General features: G+C 42.0%; 1 protein-coding gene across 2 annotated transcripts in view; it reads left to right on the top strand.

Annotated features, from left to right (window-relative positions):
• The window catches only part of PDZRN4 (PDZ domain containing ring finger 4), a 254796-nt gene that overhangs the window by 190591 nt on the left and 43329 nt on the right, over positions 1–20876 (top strand). For both annotated transcript variants that reach the window (XM_052790608.1, XM_052790609.1), the window contains one exon: positions 20501–20754. In XM_052790608.1, coding sequence (XP_052646568.1) covers positions 20501–20754 — 254 coding nt within the window. The remainder of the gene's footprint in view (positions 1–20500; positions 20755–20876) is intronic.

Below are 20876 nucleotides of genomic sequence, written 5' to 3'. Positions count from 1 at the left end.
CTAGGAGGTGGCTTAGAGCTATGTTTTCCTTCATGATTTATGAATAAAGTTAGGGTGGAGTTTTCCAATGGGACCAAGAAAGCAAAGAGCTCCTACAAAAATCCACAGGTTTTGTTTTTCTGCGTGCCATCAGTACTCTTGAAATCTCTCTTTCTCGTTACTGCTGAACTATTTTCAGCGGAGATCTCTGAGAAATTAGTTTGTAGATCGTGAAACTTTCCTTAAAGGGAACAGGGTGTTTGCCTTTCGGAGCCCAAATTCTCGGGGGTTTTGGCAGCTCCATGCATGTGTGTGGGCGCGCATGGGGGTAGCAGACCCTTTATGTCACGTTAGTGAAAAATTAAAGAAATAAAGACTGGGGTTGGGTCAGGGCTGGAGCACGTGTTGTTCCAGAGACTGGAAAGGCAGCCCTACAGATCATGGCGATGAGCAAGGAGGGGATTAGAGCACACGTGTCCCAGCGCACTTTGCTCAGGGAGGTGCCTCGTCTTGTGTCCCTCACCGGCATTTGTCCTTTTCCTCTAGTGGCAGCAGAGCTACCCAGAGCACACTAACTTATGGCCCTGTGGTTAGAGCAAAGTCCCGTAAAGGTTTGAGCCCTCCAGACTGTGGAGGGCCTTGGATTCAGATCGTCTGTTTCCTGGTGGACACTCCGGCTGTGAGGCTATCAATTTATCAGACCCGTGAGCCTCAAGTGTTGTGGTCACTTGCCACAAGGTGTGTGATCACAGGGTAATGTTCTGTTGCTCTGTTGGGTTTTTTTAATTCTCATTTGTTGCCTTTTGTCTTTTTGGTTTTTGTGTGGTTCCCCGTGAACGAGATGGGGCAAAGTTGCAAGTGATTTTTTAATGGTAAAAATATTTATTAACAAAAAGGTCAGAGAGAGACTACAGAGGAGGGTCGTAGAGGCAGCATGGAAGGAAATTTGATTTTGTAGCTGAAGGTGGAGACAAGCAGTGCAAAGGTAATCTCCAATGTCCTCCATTGGAACTTTACAATTATACCATTCTGCAATATAAGCTGCTCTTCTATCTTACTCCCTCTTTTTCCTTCTCCTCCTGAAGGCAGCAAAATTCCTCTGGACGGCTTGATGAAGTTCCTACAGGGCAAGGAACATAAGATCCAATATAAGGAAGAGCTGTGCATCGTAACAAAATGATATGTACTGTCTCCAGAAGTACTGCCTCTCATTAGGCTTCATACCTTTTTGCTCTTTTTTACCCACCGTTAATTCCTTTTGCCAAAAAGAAAGCACACCTTTGTTTGGAGTAATATTAGTGTTCAGAAAGCTCATCCTAAATATGCCACAGGAGAAGCAGCAGGTTGATGTTTGAGTTCCTAGCTGGATGCTGGATCATCCCTGTCATGTCTCTGCACAGATAGTTTGTCATAGCACAGTCCGTGTCCTAATCTCATGTTTTTAATGTATATGAGCCGCCAGCTTTTAATGGTACATTAGCTTAATTTGTACTTGGCAAAAACAATGTTCCAGTTTTGCACATCTTGGTCTATAAATATCTTTCTACTTCAGGCAACAATATTCTGGCCTCCCATCAAATATGCCTCTAACTTTTTTCACAAAACTTTTTTTTTTTTTTTTTTCAAATTAAGATTAATTTTACATGTCACAAGCCTTGTTTTACATGTGTGTTCCAGGGGGCTAGTTAGTGTATACAACAACATACATTCTAGCTTTTTCTATTTATCCTGAGGACTTCTCCAGTCCATTCTTTTGACACAGAAGGGGATTTCTGAATGTGTCAAAATGTCCTGTGAACGATGGTTTAAAAGCCTTTCTCAGGCCACTTGACAAAGAACAGACTCCAAGCACAAACAGGCATATGCTGCATGTCGCAAGTTGAAAGCAAACCAACACGGTAGTGTCCTGACCCAGCCGTATCCACGTGCTACAGCGTGAAAGTGCGCAGAGACTCCAGTTTTGTGATTAACTCTGCCTGTATCCGCTGTGTTACCAAAGCCGAGAGTCCGAAACCGGAGGGCAGAGCCGTTTCTGGTGCCAGCAGTGTGCCAGCCTGCTGCAGCGGGAACATGCCGGCGGCAGAGCTGAACAGAGCCATGCGAAGCGCTCCCAGCTGGGAGTTGTTCTTTGCAGCCGTCCTATTTTCCAGGAGCTGTACCTACAAGCCGTTTACATCTGTATCTGCCAACTGGTGTCCAGACCTTAAATGGAGTCCTTCAGATGTCAGATAGATTGGAAATGCAGATGCTCTGGCACAAGAACTGTCCTATTTCTGCTAACGCTGTTCCGTGGTTCCCCTCTCGGTAACGCATCCAATACCAGTCTTAAACACTGGTGACATTTGGCGATACATGAACGAGAGTCAAATGTCAGTCATAACTTTTGCCTGTTATTGCTTTGTGCTGTTGCTGCAGGTTTTATCAAACTTCAACATCTGTCCTTATTACAATTTGCTTTGCGAGTGTGCTCTTTTTTGAGGTTCAGAAGTGCTTTGCAAACATGAACTCAGCCACGTAGTGTTTCTGAGGTGTAGTGCACCAAGCAGGCATCATGCTTGGAGATGGGGCTCTGCGTATATGGCAAAAAAAAAAAAAATCTTATGTTCTATATATTAAAAAAAAAACAAACCCAATGGTTTATTATTTAAGTCAGACAAGAACTCTACTGTTTTACCTTCAGTGTAACAACAGGCAGAAAAAAAGTCAAAATATAGTCAAGTTAAGTGGCTGTGCAAAGATGACAGGGCCAAGCCAGTGACAAAGGCAGACCATGGACATTCTTAGTCCTGTACTGTCCAACTCAGGGGTCTGCTTCCAGTTTTTGTAACATAACTTTTAAATGAAAAACCACTCATTGTCTGAGTGCAAGAGCTGGCACAATACATATCTCCATCATAGCTGGTCTGGGCTTCAGGATAAATACCTCACACCTTTACAGCCTCTTTCAAACCCAGCTCATTACGATCTTTTGTGTAAATCCTTCTAAATTCACAGATAATTGACAAGACAGGCTCTGAGGGGCTTACAGCCAACTATGTTAGTGAAGCTGCTTTAGGAAGTCCAATGGCTGAGAAGCCTAACATATTATGGGAGAAAAATAAATGACTGCCCATGCACAGCAACAGCTACACTAAATGAAATACCTCAGTTGTTTTCTATTTTATTTTTTCACAAAATACCCAAAGGCAATAATCCACTTTCTGGATTAACAGCCTGTAAAATATTACTCTCAAAAAATAAAACCATCTTTGAGCTAACTTATGGCAACACAGAAGGCATCAAGAAGCAGTGGAGTCTCCGCTGTGTTGTACTTGTGTAACTTGAAGCCATGCTGAGTGAACGCTTTTTTCTGCTTCTGTAAGACATGGGAAGAATAATTTCTGTCCAAGACTATAAATCAGACCTCATCCTGGGAAATATGTTTACAACACCCTTAAATACTGCTATCTATTAATTGAGATGTTCTCCTTGGATTACCAAAGCCATAATAAAATACATTTATATTTTTTCAGCATTTAAAAAATCTGTTCTCTTCCTGTCTTCACCCATTTTATTTTAATGCCTGATTTTTTTGTCTCTAAATTCTCCAAAACTGAGGTCATGCCATTTGGTAAACTAAAAGGATGTTCACACATCATCCAAGGTGCTGAAATTTATAACCGGCTGATTTGTCTAGACTCCCTGTTGTCATTGGAGAGAGGTGGCCATTTCCAGAGGGTGATTCAGCTTACTCGTAGCTACAGTTTACATCTCTGTCTCGCCCGCTCCTCCCATCCCTTGTCCTTGACTATAGAAGGAGAATAGTTGGTTAAATTAGGTATCTACATTTGATGGTTCTCCCATGCTGTATATTTCAAATTAAAACTAACAGGTTTTTTTTCCTGCATAAATTATGTGAGTAATACTTGCACAGTAGCTCAAGACCTGGCTTGGATAAGTATTTGCAGCTATGCACCTAGATAACCCTACTTACCCTCTGTGTATGGAAAATCCTTATTTCTATATCTCTCCAGGATTTTTTTTCCCCATATATCCCCAGTTTTAATGTCTTCTGGAATTTGCGAAGAGGCAGATGTACCACTGCTTCCCTTTTCTTCTAGACACGTGTTTTGGATTTAAGTGTGAGTGGATGAGGTTGGTCTCCCAGACAGAAAGTCAACGTGGTCAACTGTTGGCTAGGTGAGCAGTTTGTCTGGTTGCTCTGCAATTTGGTCTAGGTGATACCACCTAAGTTACCTGAAGGCTGGTCTTCCCTAAAGCTTACAAAAACTGCTGTTAGGTTGGTGGAACCGGTAACTTTCACCCATTGACCAGCAGCTGGTCCATGTCTTCAGATGGACATGCAGAAGATTAATGGTCAGAATAGGTAGCTATGGGTTTTGTGTGAAAGTTAGATGATACAAGGGGAATACAGATTTTAATTCAGCTTGTGTCAGATTTGATTGTAGAATCTGAAGAGCTGCTGAAGCATGTTACTGGCAGTATTATAGATGAAACTGAGACGAAAGTGAATGCTGGACATTTGCTTCTTATTCTCATGCTGTCAATGTTTCGTGATACCAAAGGATGTCCAAAGTGTAGGCTTTTGGATTTTGTTATGGTGAAGCACAAGTCTCTCTATTTTTAAGGTTAAGCGTGCTTATGTGGGAAACTCTTAAGGACTCTGAAATTCAGTTTGAATTTTCCTGATAGTTGGTGTGCCCCGTAGAAGATGATTTGAAGGTTAGTGTCCCAAATTTAAGGTCACTCGAGGCTTCTGAGGTGTATTCCCATAGAAAGGTAAATTTTCTTAACACCAAAAGGTCACATTACATTTTTGTGTGTGTTCAGGAATCAGAGCTCAGTTTTGATTGTGTTGCGTATGCTTCATCCACTCGATGCCCTATCTTACGCAGGAGATGTCTACTGCTTTGTGGCAAAACTGAAAACAGCATAAATAGTTATTCTTGCAATATAAACATGAGCCTAGTGTAGGTCTGCATCAGAGGTGTTTAACTGGAAATGTGAGGTGTTTAGTAGTAAAGAGCAATGGCTGTCTTCCTCTCCAACCTGAAGACCTGGTTGGCTCTACTGTACACCAACTGTGCCTTGTGTCCAGGTAGTTGCATGAAATACAACCTAAGGAGATGGGTCATTTTATCAGTCTGCCCCTTCTAAAGATTTTCTTCCTTTTGGGGAGATACAATCTGCATCAAGCAGAAAAGTTTAAAAACCTCTCAGAAGGAGTTGCACAGGTACGTGTTTTAAGTGGAGGGGAAAAGCACCTGAAGAGTGAAGGGGTAGGAGAGGGGATTTGAGTGGAACACGGACAACATGGAGGGAGAAGGCAATTGCCTGTAGTGTAAATAACCCTAACATTTTAATAAAGATGATTTCTGAAGTGGGTTTTTTCAGTGATCCAATTTTTAGCACAGCCCCCAGAGGTAGTTATACTGGCATAACTGTGAGGCAAGGAACACCAATGTTGAGAGAAGTAGTAGCCAGCATGAATAGGGCAATTTGTTAAACTAGTTTAGTATGCAGGAGATGGTGGAATAAAATTAAATGTTGTACCTATGCTTAGGATCATCGTGGGATTTGCTAGCCTTCAAGTTCAGCATACACAGTGTGGAAGGTGTTAAAGTACAACTTGAAGAAAAGGATGATTACAGATAGGGGAGGCAAAGGGTAAGTGGGATACAATGAATTGCAGACTAAGCAGGGGTAAATGGTTACAAAGCCAGGCTAACCTGATAGACTTTGATTAGCAAATGCCTTATCTTGACAAAAAGTATGTGGTAGGTCCTCTTTATCTGCACTTCAGATAAACAAAAATATCTGATGTGGTATTATACAGGAAAATAGTAGCTAAAGTGGAACAGAAATGGTTAGATAAGTGGTCGTAAGGATGATACGGAGTTGAGTCTGGAGGAATATCTATCTACATGTAGTGTTAAAAAGGAAAGTGAAAGGCTAGAGAGAGGTTACTGGTGGAGCTCCAGAAGGGTTTGTCTTTGCAGTGATCTTGTTTAATACTTTTATTAGTGACCTTTCCAGAAATATCAGCAAATTTCACCTACCAATTCCTAATGACATGTCTAATGTCTTCTAAAATACCAACAGCTTCAGCAGGACTGGGAGGTTTACCTGGGAACACTGGGATGGGAAAGGAGGAGGGCAGGAGGGAAGAAGGCTAAATATTGAGGGAAGAAGGTGGAAGAAAAAAAGAGAAACGCTGTAATGAGTCATGGTTTAGGAAAGTACAATAATCAGAATATAATATAAGGAGAAGAGAGCCAGAGATTGTGACTAGACCTGTCATTTCTCTCATTTGCTCCACTACCAGGAGGTTTCTGAACACAGCTGTTGTGCCCATTTGACTGGGATGGAGGAGGTGTTTCAGAAAAGTAGCCTTCATCTACCCACACTAGCTCCTTAACTCCAACCCTACTTAATAACTGGTTAGATGATACTTAATTACTTCAGATTATAACTTCAGAAAGCGGTGTATAACTTCTTGTGTTCCAAACTGTTCAGTAACCTGATGGAAAGACTCCCTTGCAGAGTGAAAGACATAATTTCATACTCATGCTGAGTTCAGCTTTCCCAATTTCTAAGCAAATGACTTATTCGTTAGGCTACTGTGTCAATATGCAGCTGCTACTGTCCCCAGTCCTTATTATCGTCATTTTTTTTAAGGGAAAGTCTTGTGTTCCATTGGTTTCGTTACTTTTAAAGAAGTCTGGCTGACTAGCCTGGGCCTGGAGTAAAAGGGAAGACCTGCTGGGGAAAAATGGCTGCTTAACTACCAGGCTTCAATGGCAGCTCCAGAAGTGCCTTTTGAGTTTGCTTCCAGCCTGTTGTGCACGATGCCTCTTCACTTGCCCCGTAGACCACGTGCATCTCCTGCTTTACAGCTTCTGAGGGGCTCTGTGCCTCCTCCTACCCAAACAACGGTGGGTGAAACGAGGATACTGAATCCCTTTTGGTACTCATGCACCTGATCCGCTGATCACACACGAGGGTGTCAGATGGGACAGCATTGCCCTCTCTGGGATCACAGTATCACAAGCTGCTCCAAGTAATCCCTCTCTCGCTCGATAGAGCTGTGAGATGTACTGGATGTGATGGCTTGCCTGCAGCTCGTTTCCACTGACTGTGGCAGGTATCAGGGGGAAGCTGGAGATTAAGATTTCATGGCTGGGTACCTGACTTCGCCGTTCCTGGGTTTTCCTAAGGCTGAGTTTTAGGAAAGGGAAAAAAAATGCATGTTCTGGATATGTATAAGATAGCAGTGGCTACCTTAACCGTGTTATAGCGAGAATTCTGCACTGACAGCTGAGCGTGATGGTATTTCCATTTGGTATTAATGAAAGCACTCGAGGCCGGTATGCAAATTCTTTCCCACAAAAATCGTCTTCTCTGAGAATCTCCATTAAGAGCAGATTTGTCTCCTATGTATGTAAATACTGAATTTTCACAGAATTTGAAACCTGCAGTCCCTTTTCTCAGACATTTTGCTTGTTGTCTAACAGAATATCAATAATTAACTGAAAAGTAGGCACAGTGAGAAACAAAACCATGAATATTAACTTGGCAGGTTTATTTTTAAATCGTCTGCCTGAAAAGCTACCTGTGCCATTCCTGGCTGGAATCTCACCCAACGTTTCCCGTCTCTTGTACAAATAGTAATCAAAGAATTTTCTTTATACTGAGATCTTAGAGGCAGAACTGAAACGCAGCGGACAAAATGGTTTGTGCTTGGAACAAAGAACGGTGCTATGAGGGTTGGAGACCTGCAGTTGGGTGGTTTACTCTCAGATGTGGAAGCTGGCCAAATTTCCCTGGTGGCCTAGCCTTTCTGCCACGGTTCCATGTCAGCGAGCGGGCCCAACAAGTGTCAGGACGAATTCAAATCTCAGAATTGATTGCCGGGAATGATTTATGCCTGTCTGCCTCTCCTTGGGTGGGGAAGGTTTGTTTAAATTTTGCCTTGCCATTTTGAACTGGCTTCAGACATTTCTCAATTTATTGGAAGTCTCTGCTTTTCAGCTGCAGTTCTTTTCTCCAATAACTTTATGCTATGACATTTTACTTGACTAGCTTGTAAAGCCAGCCTACCCTGAAAGTTTAAAGGAACCTGGCTTTCTTTAAGAATATCAGCAGTAACATGAAAGCTACTCTCAAGTCCTACATGATGTGGATTTTGAAACAGGAGCCAATTTGATTTTAAATTTAAGGGGAAAAATATGCTTTTCTCCAGCTGAGCCTTTCTAAAACATACCTTTTCAACAAGTGAGCTGAGAAGACATCCTTGAATCCAGGTACATCTGAGCTGTAAGAACATCTAGAATTAGGTCCCGGTTGAAATTTGCACTTTGCTACAATATACCCATCCAGTTACAAGCCTATGCTGCTCCTCCCTGCCTGCCTCCTATTTAAAGTACAAATACAAATTTTACAAGCTTTGATGTTGCAACATCATATTTTGGTTTCTGTGAGAATAGAATAGAATAGAATAGAATAGAAAATTTCAGTTGGAAGGGACCTACAATGATCATCTAGTCCAACTGCCTTACCACTTCAAGGCTGACCAAAAGTTAAAGCATGTCATTAAGGGCATTGTCCAAATGCCTCTTGAACACTGACGGGCTTGGGGCATCGACCACCTCTCTAGGAAGACTGTTCCAGTGTTTGACCACCCTCTCGGTAAAGAAATGCTTCCAACCAGCTGGTTATCCTGTGTTTGATGCCCCCCAGGATGGGGTTTGCCCTCTTGGCTCCCCGGGCACACACTGCTGGCTCACGTTGAGCCTGCTGCCGACCAGCACCCCCAGATCCCTTTCTGCAGGGCTGCTCGCCAGCCACTCCTCTCCCAATTTATACCTGTGCCCAGCATAGAAATTTTACGTTTTGCTGCAGTTTCTTGCCTCCCGCTGAAGAAGGTTGCAGAAGTTAGTGTAAATAAACACTACAAGGTAGAAGTCATGGTAACGTGGCATATATGACATCTTAAAATCTGTCTGTGAGGTTTAATTAAGAAGTTCCATTGAGAAGTGTTACCTTTCAGTGTTGTTGATTGTGGTGAAATGACTTCAATTGCTCAGGAACTTTGTTTTTACAAACACTATGCTCTTTGTAAAGCTTATTAAAAGCATTTCTAGGTAGTCAGCTGTTACCCAGTCATTCTTTTAGAAGCACATATATAACTTATATCTCCCTTTATAAAACAATCCCGTGTATATAATTTGTATATTGCCAGCAGGAATTTATGCACACCTAACACTTATCTTTTAATATATAATGTAAAAAATAAAAAGTGCTTTATTTCTTCTTTTACTGGTATCTACCTTTTTCTTTTATGAAATGTCTTATAAATTAAAAAACCACATTTTTAAAAGGACTTTATTGCCAAGACAAAACAAAGATGACATTGCCCTTGTCTTGATATCCCACAGTGTGCCATGGTTAAAGTATTTTCATTGTCTAGGCCATAAACTTTATTTTCAAGCGTGTCTATTTTAATTCATGTCCCCTTATAATTCATTGTCTAAATTCTCAGCACAGATGTATAATCATTGTTTTTACTGCAGCAATATCTAGAAGGCCCTCCTTACTTTGGGGCTCTGTGGTGCTTGGTACTGTATAACCAAAAAGACACAGTCCTTGTGCCTAGGCATTTTTTTCTAAATGCATAAGTATAGGAGGTATAAAGTGTGGATTGCAGTATTTTCTTCAGTGTTTTAACTAAATTGTTCATGCTGCTTTTCCGTAAGACAACCAAAAGCCTGTCAAATAATCTCATTACGTATTAAAGGATAACAGTGTTGCTCCAAACAGAAAGAATTACTCTGTTCCTGATGTTAAAAGGTCTTTTCTGCTCTGTGTGCTAAACTGCACCATCTGATGTCGGTGCACGGCAATTGAAAGCAGCAAGAACTGCCCACATGTATCCAAAGGCCAGGTTTTTCTCTGAATAGTTAACACAGAGATTCTTCAAAACCTGCTTGGATTTCCGTGATATTTGTAGAATTGCAAGGTAATGGTACAAATCTGATTCATGCAACATGTTCAGCGGCCAGTCAACAGCACAGCCTTGGCTACCAGCCGTGTGTAAGCTCCCTGGCGTATTTTTCAGCCATTTGGTCCTTATTAACAGCCTTGCCGTGCCTTGGAGAGCTGGAACGGCAGCTCTGACAGAGTCTTGCCATACACCCGGAATTGCCTGGGAAAAGGAAACTGATGAGCGTTGTGTGAACTTCCTCGGTAATTGCCCTTTGCTGATTTATTGAGAGTCCATCACAGGAATGAGCCGGCTACTTCATGCTCTCCTGAAGCCAGTATGGAGCGGCTTCACGTGTAGAGTTTGTGCAGGGAAAGGTTCCCTTTGCAAATGTTACGTACTAAAGCCTTACAGGAGTGGCCACTGCTGCTGACGCTGCAGAGACCAAACCCAAGAAGATAAAGGAAGTCAAAGGAGCAAGAGAAAGATAAGGGAGGGAAGCCAGTGAGGCAAATGGAATAAAACAACGGAAGGAAGTGGTGAGGGAAGGCAGAGAGATGGAGAGAGGAAGGAGAGAGACACTCCAGAAGGAAGAACAGACATAGAAACACTGGCACAGAAATAGCAGCTGTAATTGATTTTCAGACAGGAAGGAGCTGCAGCTCTTACTTCTGAAGACATGTACGCACCCATGGTGGTGTGTAAATAAGATAGAATTAAGCTGGTCCTAATATTTACATCCCTTACCATTTTTCCTGCTAAGAAGGAATTTGGCAATTAAACTTTAGAAACAACAACTTAAAATATTTCTGTGTCAGTGCAGTAAGCCATCACTCAGTAGAAAAATAAAGTAATCCTACATGACTAAATAGTCCTTAAAGGAGGATCAAAGTAGGAGAGAAGCAAAAGGCAAGAAACAGACACAAATAATATGTTTCATAAGATCCCTTTTCTATGCATCTACATGTAGTTTCTTCTGTGTTCATTGCATGTAACTAAATGTGTACAAACATGCTATCGTTAATATTACCTGCTCTCTTGATGTTCAAATAAAAATTGTTGTGAGGCTTTCCTAAGAGCTACTGGGAACTTTCTGGTACAAAAGCATCCGATGGACTTTTGAATGGCAGGTAAGGCCCCACTGCTTGCCTTGTTTGATCAAATGAGTGGTTCCTCTGAATTTCTGTTTTCTTCTTCTTTGAAAAAGAGATCAAGGAAGTTGCCATATGCCATGTTCCGGAGGCAGGATGAAGTTAAACTTCATTGTAATCTATTGCTGTGTCAGCCCCCATGGTTGAGCAAATCTAAATACATGTGAACTTGTCAAAAGTATTTTTTAAATGTTTAGTCCTGTAAAAAGTTGGAAGGAGTTTTTGCAAGTACTATTATGCCCCCCAAAATTGCCAATATGCTTCTTCTGGAGTAAAGCCATGAAAATCAATGGAGAACAACAGTGTCAAATTAGTGTTAAGGCAGCATGAGAGAAGAATGGAAGAATAATGAAAGGGACCCTCCAAGTTTTATGTCAAGAGAGGAGGAGCCTTTTCTATTCCTTCAAGATGAAAATTAAACCAGACGCACAGTGAGAAACGCATGTTAAAGTAGAGCAAGTCTGTTGTATGTTCGTTAAAGGAAAGCAAGCGCAGGTGCTTTTAGTGAGCACTAACCTTAGCATTTTGTGTGGTTGGCACCCCAGCAGGACATCGGGTTGGGCTAGATGTGTGGCAGCACATGGGAACTGGCCAGGGTTTCAGTCAGGGTCGGGACCAGGCTCAGCGCTCTGATGTTGTGTTTAACATCACTGCTGTTTTGCAGTATGAAATGCTGGCACGTGGAGCACCCTCTTGGCCAAGGCAAAACTCTACTTACCAGAGAGGCTGGAGGCAATGTGCTGTTGGCTGCTCTTCTCTGCAGCTTTCGAAAAGCCAGCCCAGTGCGCTGGTGCTTGCTGGTGGACATGCTGGCAGAAACGCGCTCCCTTGCTGGGGCGAGGGTTGCTGCGCGCAGGGGAAGGAGGTTCCTGGTGCTGGCACCGCAGTTGGGAGCGGGGCGACGAGACCTGGCCAGCTGCATGTACTGCCACAGCTGGCTGTCCTGCTCCAGCACAGCTGGAACGGGCGGGAGTTAGTCCTCAGCTCCGGGAGAGCTCTAGCTCTTGCTGTGCTACCTTAAATTGCATTGAAAAATAAAAAATAAAGTCTGCCTTGTGCTTAACTACACACCTTAAATGGGGAATTTTAATAATGTGCCAACAGCAGCAGTTTGGAGTATCTTACTGAGGAAAAGGTCACTATGCCCATAAGTTATCCTAGCATTTGATCAGTGGACTCTTTTCCAAAGACTTTAAGTCTCATTATTCACTGCTTATAAAGTCACTTGAGATATAAAAAGTCTTTTTATAGTAATGAAAGAACTCCCACAATTAGCCAGAAGGCAGCCATCTATCTTTTTAAACTACTCTGTTCGGAGGAGACCAGGAGTTTCAGGCGTCTGTACATGGATGAATTGTTATGACAGTGATAAGTGTAACATTCATGAGGCGATGCCAGCCGTGGCTGAGTTCATGGAAGGCTGGGGGTTTTTAGAGGTGAAAGAGAGACTTTTTTTGTTAGTGAAATGTAGAATATGATTCCCTGAAAAGAAGGAAAGTGACTACACGTTATTTAGAGAGTCCTGAAATCTGCCATTCAGCCTCTTCCATTATTCTTTGGGAACTGCAGATGATTAAAGAAGGTCGTTAATTTGATATCCTAAAACTTTAATGGCAACTACCTTTTGAAGCACCTCTTCCCTGAGAAAAATACATACCCTGGAAGAGAAATTGGAGACGGAGCTTGTGGCAGAGCAGAGACACTGTGAAGTTCACAGGAGAATACAGCATTCAGTGCAGGGGCTTAGAGATAAAAATTATTTGTTCTGAGCATACGCGCTGGCCTTTGGTTGTATTTTTCCCCACTGTCAAAGGGTTGCTGTATGTAGTAGATCTCATGAGAGATTTATATAATGTCCTCTCCACAAATAGAAAAAGTTTGCCATGATTAATGTAATAAATGATGGTCTAATTATATCAAGAAGTAATTCAACGTATTTTATGCATGCCACAGCTAGTTTAGTCTTTATTGCCCTCAGGCAGAATCTTAATATCATCAGAAAAACTGTTTGTCAATATTAAAAGCAATTTACATAGTAAATACACGCCGGCCTTGTTACATTACCATCTGGGTTAGCTGAGCATTCATGTGGGTTCCAGGAGGTGCTGGTGAAGGCAGACCTCACGAGCAGTCGGACTGTCCAGCTGTCACTGTGGGAGGATGACAAGTGCTGGCGTTCCCAGCCCGCGGGAGAGGGACAGGTTCAGTGAGAGGGCAGCGGGAGGTCTTCGTGGAGAAGGCTTCGGGAAAGGAAAGGTGGAGGGCGCTGGAATCGGCGGCCATGAGAGGAAGGAGGTCCCTGGGGAGCAAAGCAGGGTCCGCACTGCAAGGAGAAGGCAGAGTGAGAAGAGCAGACAGCCTGAGAGAGGAGGGAAGAGAGAGACCAGAGGTAGCAAAGCAAGGGAGAGGAGAGCGAGGCTGGGAATACCAGCTGGAAGAGGATACAAGAAAGATGGCCATAGCAACTAGTAACAGGTCTGCCAGGCAGACTGAGGGAGTCAGAAAAGGAGAATAACAGCTGCTCACAAATGCACGTCTACCAGCACTTGTCTCCAGGCAGCTCACTATGAAACTAATGCAGTGATTCTTAAATTTATTTGGTGTTTTCATTTCACTCAGGAACCAAGAGAATTGCAGATAATGGTACATTCTCTCTTTCAAAACTCAAGTGAATCTTTTCTTGTTGCTGTGCTTTCTGAACAGTGCTTTCCAAGCTGGGCTTTCTGAGCTGTTCTGATGTTGCTGAACATCAGCGCTAAAGGACTCGAAAGGGTCTTTCTGAGATGTGCATTGCTCCAACACCCAGTGAGGAGGTGGAGGGGGTAGTAACAGATTTAACTCTCTCCAGTTACACATAACTCTCTCCAGTTATGCAGACTGCCAGGCCTCATGTTATGAAGTACAGGAATTCAGGTCGCGTTTTGGCCACAGATTAGAACTGCTAACTCAGTAGTGCTTTTAAACTTGTTGGAGTGGGCATAGTTATCCTGGAGGTGTGAATTGTAGCATCCAAGTGTTTTTCTGAAATATATCCCAAGGTGAGGGCCCAGATCCACAAAGAGACTTTACGCATGGAAATGTCAGGTGTCTGCCAGGGTGGACTTTTCCGTACACTATCAGAGGAGATTGAAATGCTCAAAGGTATTTGTGGTGAATGATGGTTGTGCCTACCCCAGCCAGCTGGAAGCAGGCTATAGGTATGCGTCTAAACCACCATCCTTTTCCTATACTCAATACCTTAAATGCAATTATGCAGTCAGTAGATTTGGGATTTAAAACCCCCAACCTCCTCCTAAAGGTGGGGGTGATCTTCAGTGATTTCTTTGCTTACAATGGACTTGACCTTTCTTTCAAAATACAGAGCACAGTTCTGCACACAAAGTTTTGGGAGACACTTCTTGTAGTAGCAGTTTTGTTTTAGTTAGAGATGACTGGCTAGAGAAAGCAAAATCATGGAAAAAAAGATATTAAACTAGAGGTTGTATTTGTTGGAGAACCAAAGTTGCACAAGCACTTCTGTATTAGTTAACTTGCTCACTGGTTTGCTGTAGTTTACTGCAGTTGTGATGAGAACTATTTCTCCATTCCCTGTACCTCTACCTGGGGCACTTTTTCCTATTCAGTTTAAAAATCTTTTGAATTTCCTAGGATAGCTTTTTAGACAATACTTCCAGGCAGTGTCCAGCTCCTTGCTGGGGTCTTTTGGGGATGTGTCATGTCCTTCATAGAGAGGAGTTGCAGCTGTCAGACCTGCCCACAGATGCACTGATCGCAGCGGACAACTCTGACAAAATGAAGAATCGTCTTGAGGTCAATTGAAAGAAGGGTGCTTTTTTCTGACAGCTGCTGTTTAGATAATCAAAATTGCTGAGAAGTCACTGGGTTGTCTCCCTCTGGAAGGAAGCATTACAGAGTGGAAATACGTATATATCTATGTTTTCCCACTTTTTGTAGCATTTTTTTTTGTCTTGCTTAGATTAAGGCTTAGCCATAGGATTTTCAGCCACAACAGATTTCTGCTAAATACTGGGAAATAGAAGTGGTACTGGTTACGCATAGGAAGATGCACAGAAGGCTGCAGTACTGGGTATTGCCTGGGTCTATTCAGTATTGTTGAACCAGCTACACAAACTATCAAGCAGGACAAACCTCACCTCTACAGGTAATGCAGATACAATTCTCATTACAAGCCTGTGGTTCAGCCTGAGGGAAGCAGCCAGAGCCCACGCTTTCAGCAGCTTGTGTAGCTTTTAGGAGGGATGACAAGATTTTGCGATCAGGGCAACAAAGGATCAAATGGGAACAAGCGTCGCTTAACTCATCTGGCTAAGGAAGAGGAAATGTCATTAACCAGCATAATAAAAGTTGTCCCTTTACTGAACTTGCGTGAACCCTGACTGAGATAGTGGTATTGGGTAATGGCTGAATTTGCTACCTTTCAGATTAACTTGCTAAAGAAATGCAGCTTAGTACTGAACTGTAACCTAAAAGGTCAGCGTGTTGAATGCCCTTTCTGTAGATGAGGTATCACATTTGCGTTAGCAGAGGAGTTGCAGTGTCCTCTCCAGCATGCGTGTCACTGGTAGCTCACATGTCCTGTGCCCCCCTGTCCTGCCCGGAGAGCTTCACAGCTGGTGGCTCTCAGCGGTAGAAGTTTTCTAGAGTCCGTACCTGCCAAAAGCTGCAAGTCTGGGAGGAAGGTGGTGTGTTTTTGTTCTTTTTCTGTGGCTTGCAGTTAGGGAGGGCTTGAATTCCTGCCCTAAAGAAGTATTGGTCAAACTAAGAGGCAGTGTTTGCTCCATTGTGCCAGTTTGCCATGCAAGGATGCACTCGAGGTGTGGTAGCGTGGATGTATTTAGTGTGAGGGATTGGAGGTGAAGAGACTGCTGTGATGAGAGCAGATTTAGCACCTGTCAGGTCAGAGGCATCTTCTGTATGGGTGTTGAAATCTCCTAGGACAGTGAGCCTTGCGTGAACTCCATCACCACGTCAGACAGCATCTCTATCATTTCGCTGGGAAACCCTTATGTCTGGACATCTCTGCTCTAGCAGAACACTCCGGTTATTCTTCCCTTTGCCTTTACTGATTAAGCGGAGGGTCTCCTCCTCAGCAGAGCTGATCTTAAATTTCAACTTGTATATGCTGGGTATTTGCTGAGGATAAGAGGTTATCTCATCAGCTGCTAACGTGACACCGTTTGTGATGGTTGCATTCACATGACTACACATCTTTTTTCCTTTTTTTTTCCCTTTTTCCTTTTTCTCTTAATATGGAGGAAGTAAAGACTACAGGAAACATATCAATATTTCTGGCCATCTTCATTCAAAGATTCTGGCCAGTGTTAAAAGAAATTATTAAGAGCAGAAGAGTGTTAGAAGACAGGGCCCAAAAGAAATTATCAAGAGCAGAAAAGTGTTAGAAGCATTTCTCAGTCACAGGCACTTAAATCCTGGAAGCAGTCTTCATCAAAGGACTGATTTTTCTTTTTTTTTTTTAGAACTCCAAGCATGAGGATAACCTAACAAACATTTGTCACTGTTTTGTTATTTAGTCACTGTTTTGTTATTTAGTCCTGTCCCTCCTTCCTTCTCTGCTGTCCACCTCTGTGTGAGTGGGAATAAGCATCTGTACAGTGGTGCTGGCATTAGAAGTGGCAGTTGGCCAATGTCAGTTGATTTGTGCATGAAAGACAAAGCCCGTTTGCTTATTTATTTTCTGACACTGATGAAGTTTTGCATGTGGCTGGATTTAGAGCAAGAATCCAAAGGAGATGGCCAGGATCCAGGCAGTGGCCACCAGTCACTCTGGGGGAGATGTTGACAAGTGGCCCAGACTTTGCAGTGTGTCCAAAAGCGGGGGGAGAGTGTTCATTAAACAGAAGCTTAATCACACAGGGCAGGAGGATGGTTTACATGAGAAAAGATATATTCTTTACTTAACATTCACAACTTGCTTGTGGATTAATTAGCCCATCTGCTACAACAAATGTATTCCCATGTCTTTGTGTTGACTGTTAAAAGTGACTGATTTCTCTATCCACCTAAAATAGTACCCTGGATTCCACTGAAAGTAACCTTTCTGAGGCAAGGAATTTATTTAATCATCCACTAAGAACCTGTAAGTGGCTTGCTGTAAATAAGTGCTCAGCTGTCTACGGCTCCCAGGGTAACTATATGTGAGTGTTGAGGGATAATGCAGGAGGCAGAAAACCCTTAAAGAAGCTACGTGAAGAGAGCGTCCAACCCCATCTGTAGTATTGGCTTTAGGTTTTAAAATAAATTCTCTCTTCCCGGCCCCAAGTGGGCAGGACAGCTGCCAGCATAGAGGAATTCAGCTATAGATTTTCTTCTGAGAAAGACGGCATTCATAAATTAGGTCACCTTTATGCAGATCGACAAAGTGTGTTGATGAACTTCAAGTGACAATTTAAACAAGTATTGGATGTCCGAAGTCCTTGTATTTCACAAGAAACCAACGTAAAGGATGGAATGTTTTTAAAGTCTTTAAATTAAATAGACATTTAAATGAAAATAGAGGTCAGCTATAGGTTCCCAGGATAAATGAAAATGTGTATCTTTTGTGATTTTTCACACTCATGTGATTTTAAAACATTATTATTCTTTAGAAATAAAATTTGCATGTAAATGGCATTGTTGTGAATTTATGTCTATTTCCTCAGAATAAGTGATAAGTATTGACTGATGTGAATAAACAGAGCTTCTGGTTTTCCAAAAAAATCTAATAATGTATTTTGTATGCTATCCAAATATCTTTTTGCCTTGCTGATGTGGGTCTGTGATAAAATGGTCAGCTTGTGCCAAAAACCATGTGGTTCAGCTGGGATACAGAAGGATTGTGCATTTTATACTTAAATATGGGAAAAAAATTATACAGTGCTATGTGGTATTTATTCCCAAGCATTTGCTTTTAGGAGAAACACAGTATAGTTATCTGAAACTTAAAAAGTATTGAAAGGGTTTTGGGCGGCAGGAAGATAATTTTTCTGTTCCTAGGGCCTTAGGAGGGAGAGTTACTCAGAGGGCCTATAGGACGCTCTTGTTACACAAACTGCAGAAACTGTGGAAAATTGTGTTAGTGGGACTGTAGAAAATCTGAGTTAGAAGCAAGAATGAAGCAGAGGCTGGAACTGAAGAGCGACTAGAAGACCCAGGCTTGAAGCTTTATCTCTAACTGCCTCTATTAGATGGGGCTGAGTCAGAATCCCCTGGCAGTACAACTTGTGCTATGGGAGAGGGTTTGCAGAAGCTGACTGCTTGGGAAAATTTCTTTTATTTTCTTATAACATAACTTGTTCTTTGACTGTTCTGGCTCTTCCTTTTATATACCATTGATATTTTTCCATGTAACTTAGATTAAAGTAACCCAAGGTTTTAATTTGATGGATGGTAATTTAAACAATAAAATCTTAACATGGAATCTTAACATTTTTTACTTCAGTCATCAGAGAAGCCATACATATGTATTAAACTTAGGGTGCAAAGCTAGCTGCTGTTCATATTATGTGATCACAGTCTAGGCTGCAGTGGTATGGTACTTCTGGGGTTCCCAGGCATTCAGCACAGGGAGATTTGAATTGTTTTGTGTATAGAAATCTGTTCAAATAATTTCTAGCCTTCTCATCACTACACAGAGCATCAGGGCTAGCTAGAAGGATCAACTGACCTTTGCATTGGTGGTTACGCTACGGTGTGGTTATTTTGAATGTCCTCATGAATAATGTGGCCGTGAAAGTGCTGCTGCTTTGAAAGTTGTGTTAGAGGAAAGCTGGTTCTACCTCGTACTTGAGCACATACTCTGAAAATGTATTAAGTTGACATATACATGTAATTAATAGTCAATGGTATCATAGCCATCCACATAAATAGACAGGACTGTGGTTATGCGTGTTGCCTCAAATACAACCTTTTTAATTGCAAATGCTTCTCCTGACAGACTTAAAGATGTTACTGAAGGCTGCTGAATAGCACTTTTGAGTTTGCTGGCGTTGTTCTTGTTCACGTGTTTTTCCTTTTTGACAAGAAAGTTCCAAGAATTTCTTGAATGAAAGAGTGATGCGGCAAGGAAATTTTAGTTTCAATCAGTACTTGCGGGCATTGGGGAAAAGTCAGTTATAGAGTCTGTCCTGTTTCTGGGGAGGGTTTAGACTTAGTTCGGTAAGCAGAAGTTTTATGACTTCATTGTCTATACAACAAAGTTAATTTGGGCATGAACTTGCAGTAGAATCCTATTTCTGATTTGCTGCCAGTGTAGAGATTTTCCCAGGGATATACATTTTAATCAGGTTTTGGTACCCTTCAGATATTCACATTTCTTACTAGAAAACTCTGCCTTTCTACCCCAGCACAGGATCATCTCATCTCCACAGTAGCTCACAACAGTTAGGTCCTGTGCAGCAGTCTACAGCAGTCCCATTGCTCTGGAAACAGCAGAATGGTATTTTCTGTGTAAGGATGTTGCACAGCTCCAGTGTCCAAGGGCTTAGCTACTGACTGCCATTGACAAATTAGCCCTCACATTTTGTAGCAGGCTGATACTTGGGAATTTTGCCCTAAACACCTGAATTCATATGAATTTAGCATCATCCAGCCTTGCAGTTACCTTTTTTAATACCCTAAGGCCTCATCTAGACTGGGAGGAATTTGCTGCTTTGCCTGTAGCAGAGAGGAACCTTGCCACAGTCTTTTAGTTTTGCCAAGCTATGCTGCATTTGCAGCATAATTTTCTCTGGTTTATTACTTGTCTGTTTGTGGCAAATTATTTCTTCAGTTTGTTTGATTTAGATTTCTCTTTCCTTAAAAGAGCAGCAGCTGACTGTTAGTGAAATCTTCCTATCTTTGGTCTTAATGATTGTATAATGGCCAGAGCAGATAACTGACAAAACATTGAAAATTGGCCTTGTTTCCTTTTAGACATCAGAGACATGTTTATTGACATCTGCATTAATAACAATGCTGTGCCAGAAATCCTTTAAAACAGTTGCATACCACGGAAAAATGCTGAAATTGAAAATTAAAGGCAGCCCTCCTTTTTTATTTGTGTTTTATGAGGTGAATAAAATAGCATGAGAGAAATAATTTTAAATGTCCTTTTTAAATACTGTAGTTTCTTTGCTGTGTTCAGATTCCATTGGGACAGTTATGGAAGAGTTCAAACCATTTCTAATTTCTAGCAAAGATTAAAAAATTTATTTCTCCTCCCAGCTTTCTCTTCCCTCTTGCATGGATGCCAAAATACGGTCCAGTCAATGTCAGCACTTGGCGTGATGTACTACACAAATAATTCATCCCCCTCTATTTTACACCCACATTTTTATACTGCCTTTTCTCTTGTGAATAAGCTTTGGTATATTTTTCTGGTTTTCTCTAGGTCAATGGAAAGGACCTCTCCAAGGCCACTCACGAAGAGGCAGTGGAAGCTTTTCGCAACGCCAAGGAGCCTATCGTAGTTCAGGTTTTACGACGAGCCCCAATTAGCAAAGCTCATGGTAGCTCTCAGGATGTTCGCCTTGTGGATGCCAGCACTCAGACTGACATCACTTTCGAGCACATTATGGCTCTGGCCAAACTAAGGCCTTGCACACCACCGGTTCCTGATATCTGCCCTTTTCTACTTTCAGACAGGTATGGCTTATCTTCTCCTGTTTACCTTTGGGATTGAGGCATTGCAGTGGTAGCCTTGTAGCCTTCTTTTGAAAAAGTCTCAGGAACACTTTAAATAAATTAGAAATGTCATTGATAACCAC

The sequence above is a fragment of the Harpia harpyja genome, chromosome 6 (genome assembly GCF_026419915.1).
Source record: "Harpia harpyja isolate bHarHar1 chromosome 6, bHarHar1 primary haplotype, whole genome shotgun sequence".
Taxonomy (NCBI): Eukaryota; Metazoa; Chordata; class Aves; order Accipitriformes; family Accipitridae; genus Harpia; species Harpia harpyja.
Note: the sequence above shows the minus strand (reverse complement) of the source record. Positions and strands in the feature narration are given on the sequence as shown.